Source organism: Propithecus coquereli, unplaced genomic scaffold, assembly GCF_000956105.1.
Source record: "Propithecus coquereli isolate 6110/MARCELLA unplaced genomic scaffold, Pcoq_1.0 Scaffold148, whole genome shotgun sequence".
Lineage (NCBI taxonomy): Eukaryota > Metazoa > Chordata > Mammalia > Primates > Indriidae > Propithecus > Propithecus coquereli.
Window position 1 is genome coordinate 4,506,570 of NW_012139191.1, and position 27,515 is coordinate 4,534,084.

The following is a 27,515-nucleotide window of genomic DNA, read 5'->3' on the forward strand; positions in this document are numbered from 1 at the left end:
CTGTAGCATGTGTCAGAATTAACTTCCTTTTCAAGCCTGAAAAATATTCCACTGTATGCGAACACCACACTTGCACTATTCATTCATCAGTTGATTGATATTTGCACTGTTCCCACCTTTTGGCCACTGTGAATAATGCTGCTATGAACATAGGTATACAAATCTCAATAATTTATCTTTTAAAAATTAGTTCCAAGTTGCTTTTGCATAGGTGACTCAACATTCCTAGATAGAATACGATCTGCTCAAACAAATGGAAGACAGGCCAAGTGTATATTTTTTCACGTAACTTGTACAAGAGAAAATAGTCTACCTCAAATAATCTTACTATTCCATTATGAGAAAATGCACCTTGATTTAAAAGCAGAGTTGAGAAGAACTTCAGAATGCTACTCTGTGATATGAAAGCCCGAAATAAGCTCGAAAAGACACAATTCGTATCCCTGTTCTAATCAGGAACACAAGCACATAGTTTCTCCAAAAGGCCTCGATTGTAGCTTCGGACCACGTTTACTTTCTTGACGAGATATAGAAATTCATTTTCCTCACTGCATGATTTTAGAATAAAATTTATGCACTGTCTTAAATGGAAGAATATTTAGAGAGAGATCAAAGAGAGCAAAGGAAATGACCCAAAGTTTGGAAATTGTACAATTTATAAGAAGAGGTTAAATGAATTTCTTCTAAAGAAGAAAAGGCTCAGGGACTAGTCTGAAAAAAGAAAAAATATCTTCACACACTAACATGAATAAAGAAAGGATGACTACGGGCAAAACAGAAAAATAGTTTAAATTTACAAAGATGAATTAAAGTTAGACTACTTGAAAGCTCTGTGGAAATTGAACATTGAAAGTAAGGCAAATATAAGACGGCAGTTTTCCAGAAACCCACATTCAGACAAAAGAGCAGAAAAGTCCTGTATTAGTCATCTCAGGCTGCTATAGCAAAATACCACAGACTGGGTGGCTCAAAGAGCAGAAATTTATTTTTTCACAGATCTGGAGGTCAGATATCCAAGATCAAGTTTCCAGCCGGTCTGGTTTCGGGTGAGGCCTTTCTCCTGACCATGCAGGCAGCGCCTTCTCGCTATGTCCGTACTTGGCAGAAAGAGTGAGCTCTCTGGTGCCTCCTCCTCTTCTTATAAGGACACCAGTCCTGTTGGGTTAGGGGCCATCTCTACAACCTCATTTAACCTTAATTATCTTCTTAAACAGCCCACCTCTAATTACAGTCACACTGGGGTTAGGGTTTCAACAGATGGCTTTTAGAGAGAGATATGCATATTCAGTTCATAGCAGGTGCCCTCGATGTTCTTGCACTTAGCTTAAATAAAGTTAGCAAAATTATAGTGCCTAATAACTACTATGATATATCAACCACCAACATTTATAGAGTGGGGGAGCTGACATCCCCTGTAGCTCCCCTTTTGCTTCAAATGCCTAAACCTTTCTCTTTCCTTTATTTTCAACTTGAAATCAGTCAACAAGAAGGTAGTGAAGTCCGTAATGAGGCAGAGTTAAAGTAAGATGTAGCTCAGAGTGCAACAGAAACAATAACACAGCTGGAACAAAGGCAGGGGGCAGGAATAGCATGTCTTTGTGAAAGCACATGCAATGCAGGCTTCAGAAAGACATTTTTAGTGAGCTCAAGGGGCTAACGAGACATCCCTCCCCCCACCACACACACACACCATGAAGAGAGCGCCTAACAGGCTCTGCCTATTATGAAAGCTATTCAATTTCTGATCGATAAAATTAAATAATAGAGGTTCTACACCTATTAATGGTACCACCATGCACTGAATTCCTTAACCCAAAAACCCAAGTCATCTTTGGTGATTGTCTTTCTCTCCCCCCTCACACCCAATCTGTCACCCAACATAGCAAAGCTGAAAATTCTTTTTGTATAGAATCTAACATACAGAGGCGCTCGGTTTTGTCGGATTCTAAGTCTACTTGGTATCTTTGTGGGTATCATTTTTATCTGTACAACCATAAAACAAGACGCCACCACAGCCAACTCCAGAATGGCCAGGCGTGGAGTGGGAAGGAAAAGGCCCCTGTCAAGGACGTTGGATTTTGTCCCCAAACATTTCCCACGGGTCTCTTAACTATGCATCCAACAGTACACTTGCTCTCCACTCCCCACTGTCCTCCACATGGCATCAGTGGCCACATCAACCCCAGCCCGGAATTCTACAGTTTGCCATTATCCCTAAAAAAAAAAAGAGGCCAATGTCCTTGATTTGGCCAAGACGGCCCTTCACACGCTGGACCTGTCCTCTCCCCCACTCCCTCTCCAACTGACCCACGTAGGGATCCTCACGTCGACCTCAGCAGCCCTCCCCAGCATCCACGAGTGGCCAGTTCCTCTGTCTTCCATCTTTCCTTCCCATTCCACGCCTGGCCATTCTGGAGTTAGTCGTGATGGTGTCTAGTTTTATGGTCATAAGGATAAAATGATGCCCAAAAAGGTACCAAGTAGAATTAGAATCCAATGAAACCCAGCACCTCCATATATCAGATTCTATAAAAAGAGAATTTCCAGATTCAGTCTACTTATAAGTGCTTTTGGTCCTATGAATGCATCTAGCTCATACTTAACCCTTAATCATCGAACCCAAGGCTTATAAAATCCCTACTTTTATATAAATCACCTTTAGTGGCCTTAAATTCAAAAGTAGTGTTTTCCAAATTGTATTCTAAGGATTATCGTGGGTGGTCTGGGGAGATAAAATAAAAATAAAAATTAACCAAGGGTTAAAAAAATAAAAATTGCCATGATCATTTTAGGATTCCTGGTGCATGGCACTGTGTTGCTGTTGTTTAGTATATTATTCCCTAAAATTATTCCCTAAAATTTTTTTGAACCTAGAATCCACATACCTTGTCCCTATCCTCTTGATCTCCCCATGGACACAGCTTGGAACATGCTGGTCAGAAGTATCTGATCTTATTAATTCAGAAGGAACACTTTCAACTTGAAGAAGATTCAATAATTTTAAAGGACCATTTACTTTATGGTTTTAATCTTGTCCCAGAATTTAGAGCTTATAACCAGCAGGAAAACAACACTTCCCTTAATGTATCATTAATTTTTAAAATATGACATTCATAATCTGCCTATTCCTAGCTTGACGATGTGCTGATTGTTCATGCTTAACCATGTACTCTAAAGGTTCAAATAAAAAATATTATGATTTTTCATACCAGTGTTTTTCCTCAGCTTTTTATTACAGAATGTTTAAAACATACATGAAGGATAAAAACAAGGAGAACAAACTTCCCTGTCCCATCACCCAGCTGCAGCAATAATTGACATCCTGCCCCCTCCCCATCACCATAGATTATTATGAAGCAAATCTCAGGTATCATAAAGGTATTTTTAAAAAGCTAAATCTTGGTTAATATTTGTTACTAAGAGTAAAAGAGCCATAACTCCCACCCCACCATTTATACATACATAAACACACACACACACGATGCACATTCATTAAAACAAATCATTCCAGCTGCTTCTGGTTTTAGGCCAGCACCTCCGGATTTATTTCATGGGCACAGCGCAGGAAGGTGTGTTGATGGATGACTTGCATGTGTTCGGTTACTGTTGATAAGGACACGGCGTAAAATATGTGTTCCAGACCATGGGGACTAATATGGTAGCACTTTCATCTGTCAGATTGGTTTGATCCACACAAACCTGTCAACAAAACCAGGTCAGCGGGCTAGAGCAGAGAAGAAAAAAATCAATAAATCCTTGAATTAATCATGCAGCCATCAGAGAGAATTATGGGTGCACAAAATGAAATGTATGCATAGGGCCTCTTCGCATACCCTTTCTTCTCACTACTCGTTCATTTCCATCTGATGTCTGGTTCCTCCTGTAGGATCTTCACTCCAATAACTGTGCTTCTGTAACCACGTTCGAATAACTGTCCCTAATTTATAGTTTCTGTCCCAACTTATTATTTTAAGAAGGGATTTGAGACTAAAGATAAATGAGTCAAACTTAAATCACAGGAAAAAGTGCATTCTAAATTGCTGTGCATGTTTCCCCCAGTTTTTAAATTCTGGTCACATATGAGAGTTATTAAAAAGCAAATAAACCTCACCATAAAACTGGACTTTACATCATGCATATAGCCTGACGTACACAACGAATTTTACTGAACCTTTGTGGGTTCGGACTCCTGTCACCTTGAGCATCCTTGCTGTTACACACAGTGTGACATGTTTCACTCTCCTTCTGCCGCCTCTGCTAAACTAATTTCAAAACAGAAATATTCTAAATCACGGGTCTATACTCCTTCCCATTCTCCTGAGTAACTATTTCACAGCGTTACACAGAAGAGAATTGCACATATCATAATAAGCACTATTAGTAAATCAATAGCCACTAGTAATAAAAAGAGCTTCATCGTAGATCCAGAATTTAAAGTAGAAGCAACTATGAATATTTTTCCCCACCAACAGCAAACAGGTATGACATTTATTAATTAGTGGTACATGTGCAATAAATGTGTATTCTAAACATACAAAATTAGTTTTCCAGCTTCATCGTTTTTCTTGAAAAGATAATAATTATCTGTGTTCTTATTAGCTATAAAGGCTTTGTTTTCAAAAACCTCAATATAAAATTAAAGACAACTACTTTGATAATTTTGATAAAGCAAGAGAGAAACATGTGTATTCACCTTTTTATCAGCAAATAAAAGTCAGTAAACAACATGCAAGAGATTCAGGAAAATAAAAACCTGGACTCGTGTTCAGGACCATAAATAAAGCACGTGAAGAGTCCAGTGAAAATCACTCATCAGGCCTCAAAGAAACCAGAGGTCCTGTGTGTTTCGCATCTAAAATCGACTTCATCGTTTCATGGAAACCGTTCACTGCGGAACCGAGGGCAGCATGGCCAGCAGTAGGATGTTCAGGTCTTCTTCACTCAGTGATGGGATGGTGTAGAATTCAGCAAAGGAGGACGTGAATGAAACATCAATCTGCTCATTTTTTCTTACTTAGCGGCAAGGGATAGAGTAGATTCAGCAGGAAAGCCACGAACGTGAGCACAGATGGGGACGTCGACTGACACGGAAAATAACGACGCAGAGTGTATGGGCCTTGAACAAACCTTTGTGGAGCATTTAAACATTACCTGCAAGGCTGAGATACACTTTTCTTCAACATTTCATCATTCCTAGTAAGGATTTGTTAATACAGACCATGTTTTACAAATCTCGAGTCCTAAAATAATATCGTACAGAACAAATTCCTCCACTTGGAACTCGGAGCCGTGGAAGCATCATCACGTGCATCAGGGCGGCGCGTCCTTTGGACCCAGCCTGGCTGCCTTCCCTTTTGGGAAGCGGCCCTCCTCAATTTCAAGTTCTTTGGCTTTTTCAATGATAGGGTTTCAATTCAGATAACAATGCTGAGAACTAAAAATGTCACCCTCTAATTAGGGGAGGGGAAACTCAGTATGGCCTTTCTCTCCTAATATCATCTATAGTTGGAAAATGACTAGATGAGGCTTTTTGTAAAAACCCTTTACTTTTCCTGGTACAAGAACAATGCTAGTGAGAGATGCTGGTACAATGCAATGGGCAGGGAGGGAGGAAAACAAAAGGCATGCAGGAAAGGAGGGAGGAAGCCAGGACAAATAAGAGATCAGGGAAAAAAAGAGTGGCTGAGGATTTCAATATGCAATTTAGTCAAAAAAGGGGAAGACGCTACCCAATACCAGAGGTTTTAAGTTGGCAGGAATCCTGGCTGATCTGGCTTAGGGCAAGTGGGCATGGGGCTGGGGTGCTGATGGTGACAAGGTTGAAGGGAAGCAAAAGAGGCCTGATTCATGCTGCTTTGGGTGCTCACGTGCTTTTCTGAAGATCCCCTATTCCACGGCACATCCCCGATCCAAAAATAAACAGTCAAGAAACATTCGTCTAAGGAACATTGCCATCTATAAAACAAATATATATGTGTTATAAACTGAAAATTTGTTTCCCCTCTCCCAGAACTCCTAGGTTGAAATCTCACCCCCAGTGGGATGGTATCTGGAGGCAGATCCTTTGGGAAGTGATCAGGTCGTAAGGATCCCTCGTGAATGGGATCAGTGCCTTTGTAACAAGAGGTCGCAGAGAGACCCCTCGCCCCTTCTGCATGCGCAGAAACAAGAAGACAGCCACATGCAAACCAGGACACTAAGTCTACCCAGCACCCTGATCTCAGAATGTCCAGCCTCCAGAAGTGTGGGAAGTAAATTTCTCTTGGTAATAAGCCACTCAGTCTATGGTAAATTGTTATGGCAGCCTAAACAGACAGAGATCCTGTATACATATACGTTTTTTTCAGAAGTTACAGGTAAACATTCCCAGACAAATGACATATTATTGTTATCGAAATGTATTTTAAATATTTCATATTGAAGTAAAATTCAGAATTATATGTCTCTTTCAAAATGATTCATTTTGGGAAGTACAGTTTTCAATGAACTTCTTCTAAACGGTTAAAAGAACTCCATTGGTCTTTGCAGCTCCTTCAGTACAGTAAACCTATGGATTACCAATAAGTTATACCTGGTGTGTCTCTAGCTCACCTGTGCCCTTTTAAAACTTGTGCCTTCATATGATTTAAAAAATGGCAACTTTTAAAGCAGTGCCTTATCCGTAGTAAGTGCTTATATAATAGTAATGAAGAAATTTTTAGAAATAAGGACTAGTGCAGAAACAAACACAATAGGTTTGAGTCTCTGTTCTGCCATTCGCTGCTCAGGTGACTTTTAACCTCTGGACTCTTTTTTCACCTATAAAATAATGTTTCAACACAAAATGTGATCATGCGATAGAGATGGGAAGATGTTCCAGGTGACATTCTCATGCTCACCTGGGCTCCTGTGGGTGATCCTCCTGGCTAAGCAGCTGTTATTCCTGCTGTCCCCCCAAACCATGTGACCTTTCCAGGACTCAATTATCCAGGTCAGAAACATACCTGAAGCTCTCCCACACAGAAATTCTACAATTTTTAGATCCATCGTCTTATTAATAAATTGGTGGAGCCCACTGATGACTATTTGAAAGAACACGCAACCACACACAAAAGCCATACGTGTAGAGTGGACACTCTGTGTTTACCAAATGTGTATACCCCGTTAGATAAAGGAGAAAGTAAAATCTCAGGGTCAGTGACTTGGCTATGGATCCAGTGCATCAGGAAACGCTATAAGACGCCTCTAAAGTTCTCCTCATGTAAGGATTTCCATTCACTTGTGCCATCCTGTTACTCAATGTAGCATTTTAACAAATGCGGCAGCATAAAATTGTAAGAGTTATGACAATAAGATCATTTCATGAAAATAAAAGAGGAAAGCTTTTACTCTGAGAATACTAAACATTGAGAATTTGGAATTTCTGTTTCCTTAGAACAGCATCACACAGAAGTCAGCTGTAAAATCCCAGGTTGCCTCTGATTTGCCCACCCAGGCACTCTGCATTGGGAGGAGACGCTGACGGGAAATTGTATTTTGGAATAATAGAAAAATATAGAAAAGTAAAAGCTCTTCTTAAGGCATTAAGAATAATTTGAAGGGAAACAGCACCAGCATTTTGATGGAAAAGTTGCTCATTCAAAATTCACTCAATAATTACTTATTAAGCATCTACTATGTGTCTAGAACTGCAATATTATCCTTGAAATTGATGGGAAGGGATGATTTTAAGTAAAATTAAAGCTAAGAAATTATTTTTGGCCTAGGCAATTTCCTCTATTTTGATTTTATTCTAGTTATACAATATTGTTCAAAAACATTAAGCAGATTGCCCTCAAACCACAATGAAATGTTCTACATATGTCAAATATTCAGAAGGTTAAGTCTAGCTTGAATCATATATTTGAAAATGTATTTTCTTGCTGAAATACGTCCCTACTTTCAAGAGTTATGGCTGTTATAAGTGGCATGTCAATCAGTTGACAATATTAGCTGCTTTTATGAATTTATGTACCGTAGGAAAATGAAAGAAAGGTTTTTTTTGTTTTGTTTTGTTTTTCTGTTTTTTTTAAGAAGGACAAAATGTCTATCTTCTAGAGCAGGAGCACTGCAGGAGAAGACCTTAGGTAAACTGCTGAAGCTCTCGGTGTGCTCAACTGCAAAGCAGAGCCAAGGCCAGTAGCCAGCTAATGGGGTTGTTGTGAAGTTTTTAATATAACCTGACACATACACGCTATGTAATCGTTAGCTATTCAACAATCCAAATGTGTTGCCAGCATTTTAATGTGCGCCCTAACCTCTCCTGAATACATACCTACTTTCATTTACCCAGGATGGTTAAGGGAAAACATAAGAGCCTTTCATTCTGCTTTATTGTTCATTTTACATCATACAATTTCTATTTAAGAAAAGTAAACATTTTAATGAGGTAGGTAAAGAGTTGTTTGTTTTAATAAAATCCTACAGACTATCAGTTCATTAGTATCCCAAGGCTTTTATACTGAAATTGCAGGATTTTGGATCCTTTACCCATGACTTCTTCAGCATACCTTGCATTCTAAAAACTCTTCTCAAATAGAATTACACTTGCTTTGACTTCCTAACAAGCAGTACACAAGTTAATGCCTCTTTGCTTTGAAACCATGGTGTCCTGACCTCCCAGTGTCTGGAACAGAGCACTTTAGACAGACAGAAGATAATAACAATGGCGGTAACAATAGCCAACACTAATGTCAAGCACTGTGCTAAGCACTTATATCTCTTAATTCATTTAATTCTCATAACATCTTGTGATATCATTATTGTTATTATTTCCATTTTACAGTAGAGGAAACTGAAGCATAAGAAGGTTACGTAATTAACCCGAGGTCAGGTAGCTTGGTCCGTGTTAGATCTGAAATGTGGACCCAGGTCCTAGACATCGGCTTCAGGGTCCACACATGTACCTACGGGCTTGACAGGGGGACGCATACCTAGAGATCTAGAAGTGGCTAATTATGCCTTTCTTGGCCTGGCACTGCAGTTACGGCATTTTTTCATCTTTATAAAAATACTGCAGCCAATTCCACAAAGAGCTAATTAACTACTAAAGGTCTCACAGCTGTGAGGGTGGGACCCAAGGCCAGGTCCCTCTGATTGCAAATGTAAGCCTTGGTGTACACTGTTGGCAAAATGAAAGACATGAAGAAGCCTAAAACCATCCCTAGAAGAGCATATGACCCACATATATTTGCTTATTTGCTATATTTGCTTATTAGCTTCTCTACAAATAAATTTTGACTGTGCTCTATTACAGAGCACCACGTGCTAGAGATTTTCTATTGTTTATAAAACCCAATTCTGGACAGGCAACGCTCGACATTTTCACTGCATTTCTGGACACTAAACAGACTGAATTATTCCACGGACACTCTCATTATTTCCCCACACATGGACCTTTGATAGTTAATGCAACTTTTCAAATAGGATTTAATTATAAAAATTTGAGCTCTAAGTGATTGTTTATCCAATAAAAATTCAGGTAATGTGGAACTGATTTTAGAATTTGGGGTACATTTTGAGAAAAATGTTTCACTTCATGTAAGTTTTCAGACCACTAATCATTTGGGAAATTTATCATTCATTATTCCATTAGCAAATTTCCCTCTTTTCCTTTGGAGGGAGGAAGCACAGGACCCTGGCATGTCAAACAATCTGCCACACCCAGATGTAGTAGGATTTGTCCAAAGTGTGAGGTACCATTGTGTCATCAGCTGCCTTATGTCGCATCATAATGCTTCGGCATAACCCAGAACATTTGGCTAGGGGAGCAATGAAACACGGAGTTCAGCAGATACAGAATTTAGATGCAGAATGCGAGTTTACATGCAGACGATCCGAAAATGCCGATCAAGCAGCTTGCCTGCTGTCCCTGGTGCCCTGGCCCTGGGCCATCTCAATCCGGTCCCTATGCTGGCCTTCAGCCCAGTTGGACACAAGGGCTGACTGCTCGCAGCTGGAGGAGAGGCAGCTGACGGTGTAGCTGCCAACTGGACTTCTAATGCCAGCAGGGACAGGGCTATAGGGACAGCACGAGGACTTGCCACACCAATGAGGCTTTCTGCTTTTGTTTCCTTCCTTTAGATTTTTTTATTTAAGGATGTCGTTGAATAAACATTTATTCGCTGTCTACTACATGTCAAGCAGGAGATGGAAACATACAGAATATGTGTGAGAGAGGGTCAAAAAAGAATTGGAAGGATTTGTTACTATACAGGTTTGAATAGCTTCCCCTAAAAGTGTCCTTCCTGGAATGTCAAAATGTGACCTTATTTGGAGATAAGGTCATTGTAGATGTAATCAGGTAAGAGGAGGCCATATTGAAATAGGGTGGGCCCCTAATCCAATGTGACTGGTGTCTTTATGAGACGACACGAGATGCACACACACGGGAGAGGCCGTGCGATCATGGAAGCAGAGACTGCACCGACACTTCTGCAAACCCAGGAACGCCCGAGGCTGCAGGCGACAACAGACGCTGGGCAGAGCCATAAGACAGATTTTCCCTAGAGCCTTCACAGGCAGCGTGCCCCTGAAGACACCACGATTGTGAACTTCTGGCCTTTAGAACTGTGAGAAAATGAATTTCTACTATTTGAAAACATCCAGTTTGTGCTATTTTTTGGTAGTCCTAGGAAAGTAACACAGTCATCATCTAAAAAAATGAATAAAGCAAAGGGGAATTCACTTGTGGCTGTGGGACTGTCGGCTTCTGCGTTAGGTGTGCTCTGTCCGAAGTGGCCAGAGGGGCCCAGGTATGGTGAATAAGCAGGTCCAGGAGAGAAGGCAGGTCCAAAGTTGGGATCACCTATGTAGAAGTGATGAATGAAGACCTGGGAGACAGATAAAAATGACCAGCATAGAAAGTGGCTGGGGTTGGGTGGTGAGGCCAACTTACATTGCTGAGTGGGGAAGAAAAGATGTAAAGTCAAGGAAAGAAATAGCACAGAAATAATCAGAGAGAAGGTCAACCAGGCCAGTGTAGTTTTGTACAAATCAAAAAAGGGCAACTGCTATGAACCGTCTTGTGTCCCCTGAAAATTCATATGTTTAAGCCCTAACCTGCAATGTGACTGGATTTGGAGTAAAAAGTAAGAAAGTTTACATGAGATCATAAAGATGGGGCCCTAGTCTGACGGGATTAGTGCCCTTATAAGAAGAAACGTGAGAGAGTGAGTCGTGTGAGGTCATGGCAAGAAGGAGTCTGTCTGCACACAACAAAGAGAACCCTCACCAGAGCCTCCCCACGCTGGCACCCTGACCTCGGACTTCCAGTCTCCAGGACTGTGCAAAAATACGTTTCTGTTGTTTAAACCACCCAGTGTGTGGTATTTTGTTCTGGCAGCCAGAGTTGACTAATATAGCAACCAACAGAGAAGGAAGGTCAACTGTATACATTGCACAGGGTAGTCAGAGAGAAGTCGGACCAAGAGACAGCCTGGAGATCTGACACTAGGAAGTCACAGGTGAAACTGAAGCGGTAAATTTCAGTAGAATATGAGAGGCAGAGTCCAAATGATGAGGGTTAGGAACAATAATGAGCTGGACTATTCTCTCAAGAAGAAAGAAAAGAAAGAAAGAGGGAGGGAGAGAGAGAGAGAGAGAGAAAGAAAGAAAGAAAGAAAGAAAGAAAGAAAGAGAAAGAAAGTAAGTTGGCAAAGGGAAAGGTTTCTTTAAAATGGGGGACCTGAGCACCTGTGTCATAAGAAATACAGCAATTACTAAAAAGATGATGGCAGAGATAACAGAAGTGACAAGTCGGGGGTGAAGGTTAAACTGGAAGGAAAGATGACATCACTTCCTGTGAGAGAAAACATGAAGTGGAACGGTGTTCACGGCAGGAAGGGCCACCGGAGAGAGCTGTCCTCAGACTCCATGAAGTAAAAAGCACGTGATCTTTTGAACATCGGAGGGTGGATCCAAGGGGGCTGAGAACAAAGAGCTTAAGGACTCTGAGGGAAGGCTTGGGGAAGACACCTTCAGCAACACAGAACAGGTCAGCAGAAAACACCGGAAGATCCAGACCAAAGGCGAAGAGCCAGTTACAACTAAATGTCACAAATGCTTGGTGCACCCGAGCTCCAGTCATGCTCAGCGGGCAGAGGAAGGGAAGGGAAACGGCAGTGGCTGCCTAGACTGGAGGAGTCCACGGGGATATGGCCACTGAGGAGAGGGGAGGTCCAGGCTGCTAGACTTGACTGCCCTGTCCCATCTGCCCAGAAGTAAAGCCACCAAGGGCTGACGGCCACAGTGGCTCTGCCTGGTGACCTTCTGCCAAGCCACCTGCTGGGGGGACTTCCCTCCACCTGGCCAGCCCAGCGCGAAGGAAGCAGCGCCAGAAGCCTCTACAATCTATGCTTATCTCTGGCTTGACAATATGTTGACTTCACACTCACCTCTTGAGAAGCTAATAAGCTATTCTGAGTCAAAAATTATATTTCTAAATCTTGAATCCTGTTTTCTTATACTAGGGCACCACTGCCTAAGCAAATCTTGACTTCTGACATAGGATTTTAGCTTATCGATAATAATAATGTCAAAGGCGTTATTGTTATCACTGCCCAATATTTATGAAAGATCCTGTTATTCTCTTCAACTTTCCTAAATAAACACTCACAGATGAACAAGAGACCAGAGAATATGCTTGGGCCCAAATTATATCTGGTTGGCTTTGCTGGCCATCTGTTTCCTGTGCGTAGAAAGGAGCAGACATCGCAGGAGTGAGGAGAAAGGCAGAAGATGCCTCATAGCCAGATGCAAAATGAACCACATTTACATTTAGGTGGAGCAAGGAAAGAATGAGTCGATGTGTTTGGGGACATGAAGTAATTTGGGGTGGGCTCATTCTCAAGGCTGGAAATATTTAGATACTAGGCAGTAAAGCTCTTAAAGTACACATTATCTTATTCACTTGCTTTCTCCAACATTTGGTGATGGGCATATTCAAAAAGTGACTGTTGAATACATGAACAAAAAATAAGCCACCATCATTAAAGAGTTAACACAGTAGGTCTGCGACTGTTGTCCTTACGAAGGCCTGTGTGCAAGGTTACCCCTGGCTGGTAACTGGGATTTGGGAAGGGCCCCCACTGTCCTCACTGACAAGGGTGGCTCACGGTGCCTGAACTGTATACATGTTCATGCTGAGCACCCGCTTTCCTCCAGGAGTCTGCAACTGGGGAACGTGCAGGCAGAGTGTGCCGACAGGACCAGCCCCCAGTGAGATCCTCGGACACAGTCTCCACGGACAGCGTCACATCACCTGTCACAACTCATGGCAGGGGAATTAGTGCATCCTGCGGGATTCCACAGGGAGAAGACCCTTGGGTGCTTGCGCTTGTTTTCCTCTGAACGTCACCTCCTCTGCCTTGTCCCTGTGCTGCTTTTGCCCCACATCCTCCCCCTGGAATAAACCACAGCTGTAGATGCAACTTGATGCTGAGTCTTTGCAGCAAAGCAGACCTTGCGGTGGTCTTGGGAACCCTGGACACGTGCATCTAACAGTCTGTGAGGTTAAATCTAAGAAGGTGAAAAATAGCCTGGACAGTAGATGGCTTGAGAGATGGAATATTCAAATTGGAATTTTAATGTCCTGCCATTTTATTGTGACAGTGAACCAGTGAAACTATTGTTTGTCCACATGAGAGAGCGAAGGCGAAGAAAAGAGAAAGAGAGGTGACCCACCTTTCCCTGGGTCACCCAGCTAATCTGTGTCAGAGCTGCGATCAAATGTCATATTCTCCAGGGAATACTTAGAGCAGGAAGTCAAGGGGTGTTTTAGCCCAACTTAATAATCCAATACCTTCATAGCACATGGCGTTTTATACACACACACACATCAAACACACACCACACCAAACATCACACACATACCACACACACATGCCTGCACCACACACATGTACCACATCAAACAACACACACACATACATGGAGACGCACACACAGGCAATGCACACATCACACATGCACTGCACATGCACATACACATACAACACATACACAGATGCCACTCCTGAGACCCCCTGGGCTAAATTTGCTACGATGCTTTCCTTTCTTTATTTCTCTTTCAAAGAAAAAAATATTATATTGACATACCTATCTCTATGTGTCTATCTAGCAGTTCAGTCGTTTCACAGCCAAAAACATATGTTTCTGTTTGGGGCTATCAACCACAATGTACAGTTGCCAATTTTAAGAATGGGGAGGTGTCCCTCTGAAGGCGGAGGCCCCGCAGAGCTTGCACTGGGCTGCTCCGGGCCACGCCGCATCTCACAGGTCCCCGCTCTCAGTGTGACACAGAGCCTCCTCCAGAGCTGGAAACAGCCACTCTTTAATTACTTTCAGGTGGCCGTGGAGTAACATGTAAAAACTTAGTGAGCAATAGACTTAAATGGCAAAATTATAGCATAATTGATGGTTTGAAAAAGAAAAAGACCAGGACCCTCTTTTCCTGTAAACTTCCATGTGGAATATATTTCTGTTACCTCACTCTCAAAAATACAGCATGGCAAAAAAATGCTACGTCTCTTCACCTTTCCAATGCCAGTGTGGTGTAGACCTCCTGTGCTAAGAATAATTTCTGGTGTTTGAAATGAGGTTACTATTCACTAAAAATCAATATAAATAAAAGATTAGATGACGGTACAAGAAACATAGGTGATAATGAATAGAAAAATGTTCCTGTTATTCTTGAAGAAGAACCCCAAAGCAATCACGGCAGCAACAAAAATAAATAAATGGGATCTGATCAAATTAAAAAGCTTCTGCACTGCCAAGGAAACTATCATTAGAGAAAATAGACAGCCCACAAAATGGGAGAAAATATTTGCTCTCTACACATCTGATAAGGGCTGATAACCAGAATCTATCTAGAACTCAAAAAAAATCACCAAGAAAAAATCAAACAACCTCATCAACAAATGGACAAAGGAAATGAACAGAAACTTTTCAAAAGAAGACAGAATAACGGCCAGCAAACATATAAAAAACTCTCAACATCTCTAATCATTAGAGAAATGCAAATCAAAACCACAATGAGATATCACCTAACCCCAGTGAGATTGGCCTCTATCAAAAAATCCCAAAACAACAAATGCTGGCGAGGATGCGGAAAGACAGGATCACTCTTATACAGCTGGTGGGACTGCAAATTAGTGCAACCTCTGTGGAAAAGAATTTGGAGATACCTCAGAGAGCTAAAAATAGAAATACCATTCGATCCAGCAATAGCACTATTAGGCATCTACCCAAAAGAGCACAAAACATTCTATGATAAAGACATCTGCACCCGAATGTTTATGGCAGCACAATTCACTATTGCAAGGATGTGGAAACAACCCAAATGCCCGTCAATACATGAGTGGATTATTAAAATTTGGTATATGTATACAATGGAATATTACTCAATCATAAGAAACAACAGTGATCTAGAACCTCTTATACTTTCCTGGATTAAACTTAAGCCCATTATCCAAAGTGAGGCACCACAAGAGCGGAAGAATGGGCTCCACTTGTACTCGCCATTGGTACTAACTGATCAACACTAGGGTGATCACATGGCAGTAACACTCTCCAGGGATAAGGGGGATTTGGCGCGGGGAGGGGCGCAGGTAAACCCGCAACTAAAGGACATGGGGAGCATTGTAGGTGGAAAGGGCATGCCTCTAACCCTCACTTGGGTAAGGCAAAGACATAAAGTGTAACCAAAATGTTTGTACCCTCATAATACCCTGAAATAAAAAAAAAAGAAAGAAAGAAAAATGTTCCTGTTAACGTTTTCATGTGGTCCTACACATTTCTGTTTAGTGAATGTTGAAGAAATGCTTCTTTAATTCTGCAGCTCCCTGGCCCTTTTAAAATCAAACACGAGGCTATCAGGCGAGTCTGGGTTTGTTCTTTCCATCATTTCAGTGTTGGTCTCATTCCTTTTCCTTACAAGCTCTTCGAGGGCAGCCCTGGGTCTCAGCAATCTGGCAACATAATAGCTAAGTAGCAGACTACCTTGAAAACACTCAGCGACTAGCAGTAAAACGAAAACGGAAGTGCCTTAGAAAAAGAGAAGGTTAACTTCTGCAGTCACAGAGCACACACGTGCTGACACCCCCATAGCATCCCCTCATGCCCCCCCAAAACTGTGCTTCTCGTCTTCCAATGAGAACAGGTCACATTCAGTCTGGTCTTAGCTCAGGTTTGTCAAAACATGCTTAAGGAAAAACTTGCCTCATTTGGTTGACTGTATCTATAATTTAATTGTTTTCCCCTCTCTAAAATTCGAACAAAGATTTTCTTAAATAACCACATCTTTTCTGAAACCTTCCCTCCTTCCCCAGGCAACATCATCTATGTGTCTGGGGTGCTTTGCGGAGGTGTCTGCACAGCAGTAACACACCAATGGTGACAGCACAGGAACCCCCCCACCTAGCTCCGGAAGGGCAGAAGCCACCTCTGCAGGGTTCTGGGCAGGGGTTGCTTCTTAAAGACTAGGTCCCGTGTTATCTAGGGCGCCCAGACACAGTTACAGCCCCCAAGACCTACATCAAATGCGTCATGTAAAGTGCCAGGTGTATGTCCTTTGATATTTAACATGGGCAGAAAATTGTTCACTGTTACTCAAAACACAGGAAGAAGATAATCATCCTTGGACCTGGATCATTCATTGATCCTGAGAGAGAAAATTCTCCCTGAGTCATCACTCATAGAGGTGCTCAGGTAGGAAATACTGTACCAGAAAATTGGGCTGCTGCTAAACGGGAGGCAGTTTCTCTGGGAATAGTAAAATATTTGCTTTTTCCATTTTCCAAATCCGGTTACCCTTGGGCTGTGTCTTTGATGTTAATGTAGCTAAACCCCTGGTGAGATTCTCACAATTTTATCAGAAGAAACAGAAACAGGATGCCGGGCTCTCTCGTTGCGGCCTCCCTAATCGGGAAGAAATTCACAACCGGGTTGTCATGGGAAACCCAGAGAGGCAGCTGGGGTCATTGTTCTTCTCCAGGACGAGCCTCGCGTATCTCAACATCAGCAATGACCCCAAAGCACACTGCTGCCCAAGCGACTGTGCTTTATTGGGCTGCGTTAATATTCCGATATTTTAAAAGATTTCATTGTGGCTTAAGGCAAGAGAACGGACAAGGATGTGTAAAAAATGCGTATAAACATCTTGGCTCTTGTTTTTTCCTGCTCATTCTAGTGAAGTAAGAAGACAATAGGTCAGGATCCATCACATTAATGGAGCACGTTCGGGGGCAGGGTGGTGCCGTCCCCTAACGTTTTCGCTCTGCAGGTTTACCCGCCACCCGTCGCAGCAGAGTCTGAGGGTGAGTGTTAACCGCGTGGGAAGAGCCCAGGCAGGCAGCAAAGGAGCATCAGACGCTGCGAACCTTTTCTGCCTTTGGGGGAACTATGGGGTTCCTGCTTTCAGCCCGTTGGAGTATTTTTTCAAAGATCACCGAAAATAAATGAGCTCATTTACGTCCTTGATACTGGTAACCTCATGACCTCATATGATGAAGGCGCACAACTTGATTCCTGAGTCTACATTCAGGCAGACTGAAGCTCCGTCTGGGAAGAAATGAGTGCGTGATCTGACGGTGACACGCTCACGGAAGCCACCACCACCACCAGGTGCTCAGGGCTCACGGTGGAGCCCACACAGACACTGCCCTGGTGCTTCTCACCCTTGCAAGGCTATAACCCAGTCATTCATTTTCTCAACCAAGATAAAGGACAAAAATTAGTAAGACATGCTAATAAAAACCATTTGTTTATTTTTATAGGAAAACATCGAAATTTTTAATTTTGTTTTTCCCTGAAAAAGAATCTGTAGAAGACAAACATCCATTTCCCTTAGCCCAGATTCCCAGCGTCCCTGGCCTAGAGACCCTCGCTCACCCATTTGAAGCAGGTCTTTGCTGCTCTGGCCGTCCCCGAGGGTCCTCCCAACCCTCCAGGCTGAGCACCCAAGTATGGGGGGGGTAGGGAGGAAAGCCAGGCCACCTCTGAGCAGGCAGAGTCCCACCCTGCCCCAGTGGGCACCGCGCAGGGCCGTAGTCTGTTAACTGGCTCCGCCTGCCATCAGCTCCCCGCTCCCCTGCACCCGACACCAGCTCCCCACTCACTGCAGTAGCATCCCTACACAAGCTTATTTTCATGGCTGAATTAGTTAATAGCTCTTCTCCACAGGGAGCATTCGCAACTAAAGAAAGCGATCTGTGTAGAGTTGGAATGTTTCCTGGGACAAACTTCCCAGCCAGGTTCAAGAAGGCAGAGATGTCTTCCGTAACCCAGGAAGAGGGAGCTGAGTGATGACCACACTAAGGAATAACTCTAAACTAGCTCAACAGGAGACACAGAGGCTATCGGTTTATTTACAAAGCAGAGACAAATTTATCTCTTCCAGATCATCTGCTGTGCCCACAGCAGTCAGGACGTCTTTCCTGGAGCTCAGTGCTTATGCAGTGCTAATTCAGAAAAATCTCCCCTATTCCTGAGGCCTCTGTGCTGTGCATCTGCTGAAGCCAAGGATCTCCAGCGCTTCCCTTCAGCAGCTCAGCTCCTCCAGCAAGAGTGGAGAAGGGAGGTCCCAGGTTCCTCCTCTCAGCCACACACACACACACACACACACACACACACACACACACACACACACCCCTCCCACACGGATGGTCGAGGAAGGCCGACCTCCATCCTTATCTGTGCCTGGTCCTGGCCGCCAAAGAGAAATATAATCCTTCTCCACCTAAACCATATGAAACTGGTTTATTTATTAAGATCCCCAATGTAATGTTTTTAATTATTTGTCACCTCCAGTGACTTCCTGACCTCCCTCCCTGGCAGTTTTGATGGGTGGAGCTCAGGCGCTGGGAGCAGGGACCAACCGTGGCAGTGAGCAGTAGCAAATCATGTCAAAAGGCTTAGTTTCCACACTTTCTGCTTGCAGATCATAACACTGATTTGGGGCCCTGTTGTCATTTACAAGGTCATTTTTAATTATACCTTTAATAGACTCAGGTTGCACTACCTGAGTATGAAATCTCAATCTCTCTTTCTCTTTCTCTCTCTCTCTGGCTTACTTACCAACAAATAAAAGCTTGTTATTAATGTATTCCTCAATAACATAAACACTTGTGCTACATTTGTTTTCTAGATGTCATCGCAAAGAAAGAGAAGCCACGTGCTTATCCACAGTACACGTGGTGGCTTTTAAAATGTTACCGAAAGATGAAGCTCCAATGCGTGATTAGAGCAAGGATGTGGGAGCTAACGGTTCCCTACCAGCGAGACACAAATTCCATATTCTGCATGCTAGCATCCTCCCTACTTACCAGATATAAAATTCCTTTTTTTATTTAATAAAGTTCATGTTGGAAGGAAAATAAAGTCTAGTCACATAGATTGCAAAAAGGTGAAACTTGCATTTGGGTCAACCACTAACTACAGATGTCTAGGAAACAGCAGAACACACATCTTATGTCAGATAGATAGACACACATAGATACGTAAAACCTCCTGGTAGATATTTCTATTCCCCACCCAGGTTTTCAGTTCTTCTCTCCTTTCACGCGCATGCCCCACTGATGTCACACATGGCCAAGGGACTTGCTTTGGCCAATTAAAGACGAACAGAAATGACGTGTCAGCTCTAAGTCGAAGCACTAAGAGGCAGCTTATAATTCCCCTGTGCTCTCTTTCTCTGCCAGAGCAGCCCCTAGGCTGTAAATTTGGATGGCAGTTTTATAAGATGGTGGAGCCTCCATCAGCTTGGGCTCTTGAGTCTCAGAGATTGAAAATAGAGCCTCAAATTCATCCCCTCCCTGAATCCACACACCCTCACTATATGGGTTTAAGGGCCGTTCCCCTCTGATTCTGAGCTTAGCCAGATGATTGTCATCACATCTCTCCACCTGTCGTTAAGAAAACTAAAATGACCCCTAAGGAAAGAAGATTAAGATCATGAAATTTTGAAATTTAGCAAATAAATGTGTACAGGTAAATCTCTATTCTGATTGTTACAATCATATTTCAGTTCTTAAGCTTAGTATTTTTCAATACCCTAAGTTATCAAGTTATGAAGATTAATCAACATAACAGCAAGGAATTTATTGTTCATTGAAGCATGAGGGGTTTTGAATTCACTGTAAAGACAATATTAAGAAAAAAAACCTAAAAACTTCCACTACACTCTAGATTCCTTTAACGCCTTTAATGACAAAATATTTCACTTTTGATTTGGATCTTTTAAATTGGCTTCTAGTCTTTGATGTACAGTAAGCTATACTCTCTAGCTAATGAATACGCTGAAAAACAAAAACCGTATGTCACCATGAACGTTTGGTTCCGAATTCTTCTCTCTATAAATTGATAAAAGGTTGCTTAGTCAAGAATTACATTAAAATGCATGTTGTGTGTGTGTCCATGCTCACACAAGAGTACATAAAGACATATAAAGAAAAGCAACTATTTCTAATCCACATTAGAACACAGACTATGCTCATCACCATTCTTTTCCAAAAGCATCCAACACCTTTTCAGATATGCCAACAGTCATTATCCAAGGACGTGTAAAACAGCAAAACCAAGCACCACGCTGACGGTGGCCTTTCCAGGTGAATAGTGCAGAGCGAGAAATCAACTTAAATATCAATACCATTAGAAATAAAGAGCCGCCATTTCTTAGAAGCTAAGTTTAAATTTTGTCTTTTCTGGGCACCAAATATAAGCCAAGACATACTCATATGCAAATATATATTTCAGTGCTGAATATATATTCTTCATAGAATCTTCAAGAAAGAGGTCAGAGATACAGTATATCTCTTAAGAGGTCAGAGATACAGTATATCTCTTAAGCACATTCGAAAGGGCTAAAAGAGCATGGAATCAGGGCTCCCATTCTCCAGGTTTTGGTTTCAGAATATCAGTCATGCCTGTATCACTGAGGTCTCTCACAGACGCACAATACTACTACTTTGTTTTTAGAGGCAGAAATAAAACCACAATTTCCTCATAAAAGTTAACATAATGGCTATGCTTATTGTGGGAGTAACGAATATCCACCCAGCAATCCATTCGCCAAGAATATCTGAATCGAGCCATCATAAACCAACATAAAACCCTTATATCAAGTTTATTTATAAAACAGCATCAACCTGAAGGATACTAATTCGTAATGACAATGAACACAGAAATGGAGACCCAGTTCCATCTCTGAGATCACCTTTTCAGAAGGTAAGCCCAGTACCTGCAACCCGGAGACGCAAAGCCTACCTGAGACAAGTGAAACAGTGTCTTTCTCCCATGAGACGACAGTGATGTACGCCTCCACCGAGGAGGGGATAATGCACTTGAAGACCGCAACATTGCCTCTCATGGTTTTCTGGTCCTCCACACGGACTGTATAGGGCTCCCGTAAAACTGGAAGGAAGGCAGGACGAGACCGGTCAGGCACGTAGTCAACAGGCTCACTGTGAGAGTGTCTCATGGTAATTGATGCACTGCAGCACACACGTATCAATTGCATAACATACATTGATTGGGAAAAAAACTGACACCTACATTTCATGTCTTTCATCTCCCAACTTGAAAAAACATTCACTCCATTAACAATATGCAACACTCTGTACCAGAGTGGTGTTCAACAGCATGTTATTTAATTTATATGTGTTTGTAACTTCCAAATTTTCTGTTCTTACTGATTTCTAGTTTTATTCCATTGCATTCAAGAAAAGCCACTTGATATAATTTTGACTTTTTGAAATTTCTTCAGACTTGTTTTGTGGCCTAACACATGGTCTATCCTGGAGAACGTTCTATGTGGTGACGAGAAGAACGTTTATTCTGCAGCAGATAAATGAAAGGTTCTGTAAATGCTCTTTAGGTCCATTTAGTCCAGACTATAGTTTAAGTCTGCTGTTTCTTTATATATTTTCTGCCTGGATGATCTGTCCATTGCTGAAAGTGGGGTATTGAAGTCTCCTCCTATTGTTGTATTACGTTCTATCTCTCCCTTTAGATCTATAAACAGTTGCTTTATATATGAGGGCACACTCATGTTGGGTGTGTATATATTTACTATTGTTATATCCTCTTGCTAAATTGACCCCTTTATCATTACATAATGATCTTCTTTGCATCTTTTTACAGTTTTTGTCTTAAAGTCTATTTTATTTGATATATGTATAGATACTCCTCTTCTTTTTTGGTTTCTGTTTGCATGGAATACCTTTTTTCATCTCTTCGCTTTCAGTCTATGTGTGCCTTATAGGTGAAGTGAGTTTCTTGTAGGCAGCACACATAGTTGGGTCTTGTATTCTAATCTCTTCAGCCATTCTGTTTCTTTTTATTGGAGAATTTAATCCATTTAAATTTAATGTTATTATCGATAGGTAAGGACTTACTATTGCTATTTTGTTACTTATATTCTATTTGTTTTGTAACTTCTTTCTTCCTTTCTTCCTTACTGTCTTCTTTTGTGATTAAGTGACTTTCTCTGGTACTATACTTTAATTTACTGCTTTTTATTTTTAGTGTTATCTTTTATAGATTTTGCTTTGTAGTTACCAGATGGCTTACAAAAAAAATTCTATAGTTACAACAAGTTATTTAAAATTGATACCAACTTAACTTTGATGACAAAAAAGAAGAAAATGCCTATTTATTAAACAAGGATCACACAGTTGATGTTTATTAGTACAGGCATACATCATTTGATTTCTGTTCACTTTATTATGCTTCACAGATGTTGTGTTTTTTTACAAATTGAAGATTCGTGTCAACCCTGTGTCAAGCAAGTCTACTGGTGTTATTTTTCCAACATCATGTGCTCACTTCATGTCTCTGAGACATATTTTGGTAATTCTCACAATATTTCAAATTTTTTCATTGTTTTTATATCTGTTATGGTGATATGTGATCAGTGATCTTTGATGTTACTATTGTAATTATTTTTGGGGTGCCATGAACCATGTCCATATAAGACAGCAAACTTAATTAATAAATGTTTTATGCACTCTGACTACTCCATCAATTGGCCACTCCCCATCTCTCTCTTTCTCCTCAGGCCTCCTTGTTCCCTAATTTGAAACAAGAATATTCAAATTAGGCCAATTAAGAACTCCAATATGGGCCTCTAAGTGTTCAAGTAAAAGGAAGAGTTACACGTCTCTCACTTTAAATCAAAACTAGAAATAATTAAGCTTAGTTAGGAAGACATGCCACAAGCTGAGATAGGCTGAAAGCTAGGCCTCTTGCACAAACAGTTAGCCAAGTTGTGAATTCAAAGAAAAAACTCTTGAAGAGAATGAAAAATGCTACTCCAGTGAACTCATGAATGACAAGAAAGTGAAACAGCCTCATTGCTGATTTGGAGAAAGTTTTAGTCATCTGGATAAAAGACCAAACCAGCCACAATATTCCCTTAAGCCAAAGCCTAATGCACAGTAAGTCTCTAACTCTCTTTAATTCTGTGAATGCTGAGAGAGGTAAGGAAGCTGCAGAAGAAAAGTTGGAAGCTAGCAGAGGGAGGTTCATGAGATTTAAGGAAAGAAGTTACCTCCGTAACATAAAAGTGCAAGGAAGCAGCAAGTGCTGATGAAGAAGCAGCTCAAGTTATCAAAATGACCTAGCTAAAATAATTGGTGAAGGTGGCTACAGTAAACAACAGATTTTGATGTAGATGAAATAGTCCTCTGTTGAAAGAAGGTGTCATTTACGACTTTCATAGCTAGAAAGAAGAAGTCAATGTCTGGCTTCAAAGATTCAAAAAACTGACTCTCTTGTTAGGGATTAATGCAGCTGGTAACTTTAAGCTAAAGCCAATGCTCATTGACCATTTTAAAAATCCTAGGAACCATAAGAATTATGCTAAATCTACTCTGTCTGCACTCTAGAAATGGAAAAACAAAGCCTGGATGACAGCACTTCTGTTTATAGCATGATTTACTGAACATTTTAAGCCCACTGTTGAGACCTACTGCTCAGAAAAAAAGATTTTTTACAAAATATTACTTCTCATTGACAATTCACGTGGTCATCCAAGAGCTCTGATGGAGATGTACAAGGAGATGAATATTGTTTTCATGACTGCTAACACAACATCCAGTCTGTAGCCCATAGATCACAGAGTAATTTTGACTTTTAAGTCTTATGATTTAAAACATACATTTTGTAAGCCTATAGCTGCCATAGAGAGTGATTCCTTTGACAGATCTGGGCAAAGTAAATTGAAAACTTTCACCATTCTATATGCCATTAAGTACATTTATGATTCATGGGAGAAGGTCAAAATAGCAGCATCAACAGGAATTAGAAAGATTTGACTCCAACCCTCATGGCTAACTTTGATGAGTTCAAGACTCAGTGGAGAAAATAACTGCAGATGTGGTGGAAATAATAAGATTAGTAGAATTAGAAGTAGGGTCTGAAGATGTGACTTAATTGTTGCAATCTCATGATAAAACTTGAATGGATGAGGAGTTGCTCCTTATGGATGAGCAAAGAAAGTGGTTCCTTGTGATGAAAACTACTCCTGGTCAGGATGTTGTGAACATTATTGAAATGACAACCAAGGATTTAGACTATTACATAAACTTAGTTGATAAACCAGCGAAAAGGTTTGAGAGGACCGACTTTAATTTTGAAAGATGTTCTACTGCGGGTAAAATGCTATCAAACAGCACCACATGCTATAGAGAAATATTTTTGTGAGAGTAAGAGTCCAGTGATGTGACAAACCTCCTTATTGTCTTGTTTCTTAAAAATTACCACAGCCACCCCAACCTTCAGCAATCACCACCCCGATCAGCCAGCAGCCATCAACATGGAGGCAGCAGGACCCTCCACCAGCAAACAGATTACAACTCACTGGAGGTTCAGATGAGTTTTAGCATTTTTTTTAGCAATAAAGTATTTTAAATTAAGGAATGTACATTGTTTTTTCAGACATAATGCTATTACAAACTCAACAGAACACAATATGGTGTAAACATGACTTTTCTATGCACTGGAAAACCAAAAAAATTCACGTGACTTGCAAAATTCAATTGCAGTATTGGCTTTATTGTTGTGGTCTAGACCCGAACCCACAATTTTTGAGGTATGCCTGTATTCATCCCTCTCTATTAGCCTTAATCCTTTAAAATATAAAAACCTTTTAAAACACAAATATCAGGAAACAAGGAATAGTCTCAGTTCATGATTTACTATGAAAATTAATTTAACCAAATCAGAGCCAACTACATATTTTGTGGGGCCCATGAGAAAATGAAACTCCAGGGCTCCTTATCTATAAGGGGAAAGAAAGTGCCTTTAAACATACTGAAGTGTGAAACTTTTTTTTCTTCTGTGGTTGCTCTCTCAGCCTGTCATGTTGTTTTTTCATTCGCTATGGAACGTCACACTCCCTGGGGCAGTGATAATCTCCGGGCAAGTGCAGACCCTCAGCAGCACCTGGAGCCCCCACCTCACCAGTGTGCACACACAGCCCCCCAGCTGCGGGGTTCCCCCTCCTGCCGGCTGCCATGCACTGGGCTGATAAGCCACCCCTGCTGGGGATGGGAACCACAAGCTCCACCTCCCAACTGCCCACTGCCTCCACCCAAAACAGACAAGCAACCCCTAAGGGACTTCGACTCCATGCTGGACACTCTTGGTGTCTGGGCTGGAGGCAGACAGGAGGCTCACAACGAATGAAACCTTGGCCCACGGCCTTTTACCTAAACTGATCACACAACCACAACGCCTGCCTATGAGCAGCCAGCAGCCTCTACTTCCTTCATCTGAAAATAGAAATAATATCTACCTTGCATGATTGTACGGATTAAAATAAAAAAATGTCTTTAAAGTACATGAAACAATCCCTAGCATATGATCACTTTATTCATTGGAGTCGTTCTGATTGCTGGTAAAAGGAGCCTACATGAGAGACCTTAAGCTAGGATAGCGGACATCCTTTAAAGACACTTGGAATATGCAACTGGGCCTTGGGAAGGGGCCATAGCCTCCCTCCCTCTCTCTCTGATTCTGGCTTCATCTTTCTGTTTTCCCACAGACAGGCTTCCTCTCCTTTTCAGGTTCACGTGGAAGACAGAAGGTGCCTGGCCCACATTCCCAAGCATCCTGGGGACAGATTAACTCTCTGTCACGAGATATCAATTCTCAGTTCAGAGGGCAGAGGAACTGATGGTCCAGCATGGTCCGCTTGTCTCCCCAGTCCAGTCTCCTGTGGCCAAGGGTTCAGGGCTGTTTTGTGTGACGTGGATGCAAGAGGAAGTTAAGGGGGTTATTGTGGGCTGGGTGGGGAGGTACAGATATGCCCACCACACGTATGGTTATTATTAGCTACGTTTATCATAGGAACATCAAGACGAGTCTCTTAAGTAAATAGGCCAGCCACATGTTATTATTTGCTTTTTCTTAAAACAACGTTATCGAGATATAACTGTGCATGTTTACGGATAAATTGTGATGTTAAGTACACACGCATGAAGTCACTGCTCCAATTAAGATAACGAACCATCAAGATGATGAACAGATCTGTCACCCAAAAAGTTTGCATGTTCCCCTTGAACCCCTTCTTCCCATTCCTTGCACACCCCGCCTTCTCAGGCAGCCACTAACTAATGTGTTTTCTGTTACTGCAGATTAACCGGCACATTTGGAATTTTATATACTGTAAATGGAATCCTACAGCACATACTTTATCATCCGGCTTCTTTCACTCAATATAATTATTTGGAGACTCCTTCCTGCTATTGAGCTTTGCGACAGTCCATTTCGTTACATTGTCTAGTGGTGTTCAGTTGTATGGATAGACCACAATTTGTTTACTCATTTACCTGTTGACAGGCTTTGACCCAGTTTTGGCTATTACAAATAAAGCTGCTAAGAACGTTCCTGCAAAAGCCTCCGTGTGAACATATGCTTTGGGTAAGCACCTAAGAATAGAATGGTCGGAATATATATGGCAGGTGTATGTTTATCTTTTAAAGAAATTGCCAAACTGTTTTCCAAAGAGGTAGCACCATTTTGCATTCCCACCAGCAGTGTATGAGTGTCCTGGCTGCTCCGCATCCTCATCGACACTTGATCTGGCCAGTCTTTTAAATTTTATATGTGTAGAGGTATCTATCTCATTGTGGTTTTGATTTGCATTTCATTAAAGATTAATAATGTTAACCTTCAATCCATGTGCTTACTAGCCATTACATATCTTCTTTGGTGAAGTGTCTCTTCAAAATTCTCACCTATCTTTAAAAATAAGATTGTTTGTTTTCTTATTATTGAGATTTTAGATTTCATTACATTTCTGGATAGTAGTCCTTTAACAGATGTGTGCTTTAGAAGTCTTTCTTCCCAGGCTGTGGCTTGTCTTTTTATTCTTCTAACAATGTCTTTAGAAAAGAAGTTTTACATTTTAATAAAACCCAATATAGCAATTTGTTTTGCTGAACTATGCTTTTGGTACCATATCTAAGTAATCTTTAAATAACCTAAGGTTACAA

At 41.3% G+C, this 27,515-nt stretch overlaps 1 protein-coding gene across 1 annotated transcript in view; it reads right to left on the bottom strand.

Annotated features, from left to right (window-relative positions):
• DSCAM (Down syndrome cell adhesion molecule) overlaps nucleotides 1-27,515 on the bottom strand; it is an 834,101-nt gene that overhangs the window by 670,242 nt on the left and 136,344 nt on the right. The window contains exon 3 of the mRNA XM_012640078.1: nucleotides 21,283-21,429. Within this exon, the coding sequence (XP_012495532.1) occupies nucleotides 21,283-21,429 (147 nt within the window). The remainder of the gene's footprint in view (nucleotides 1-21,282; nucleotides 21,430-27,515) is intronic.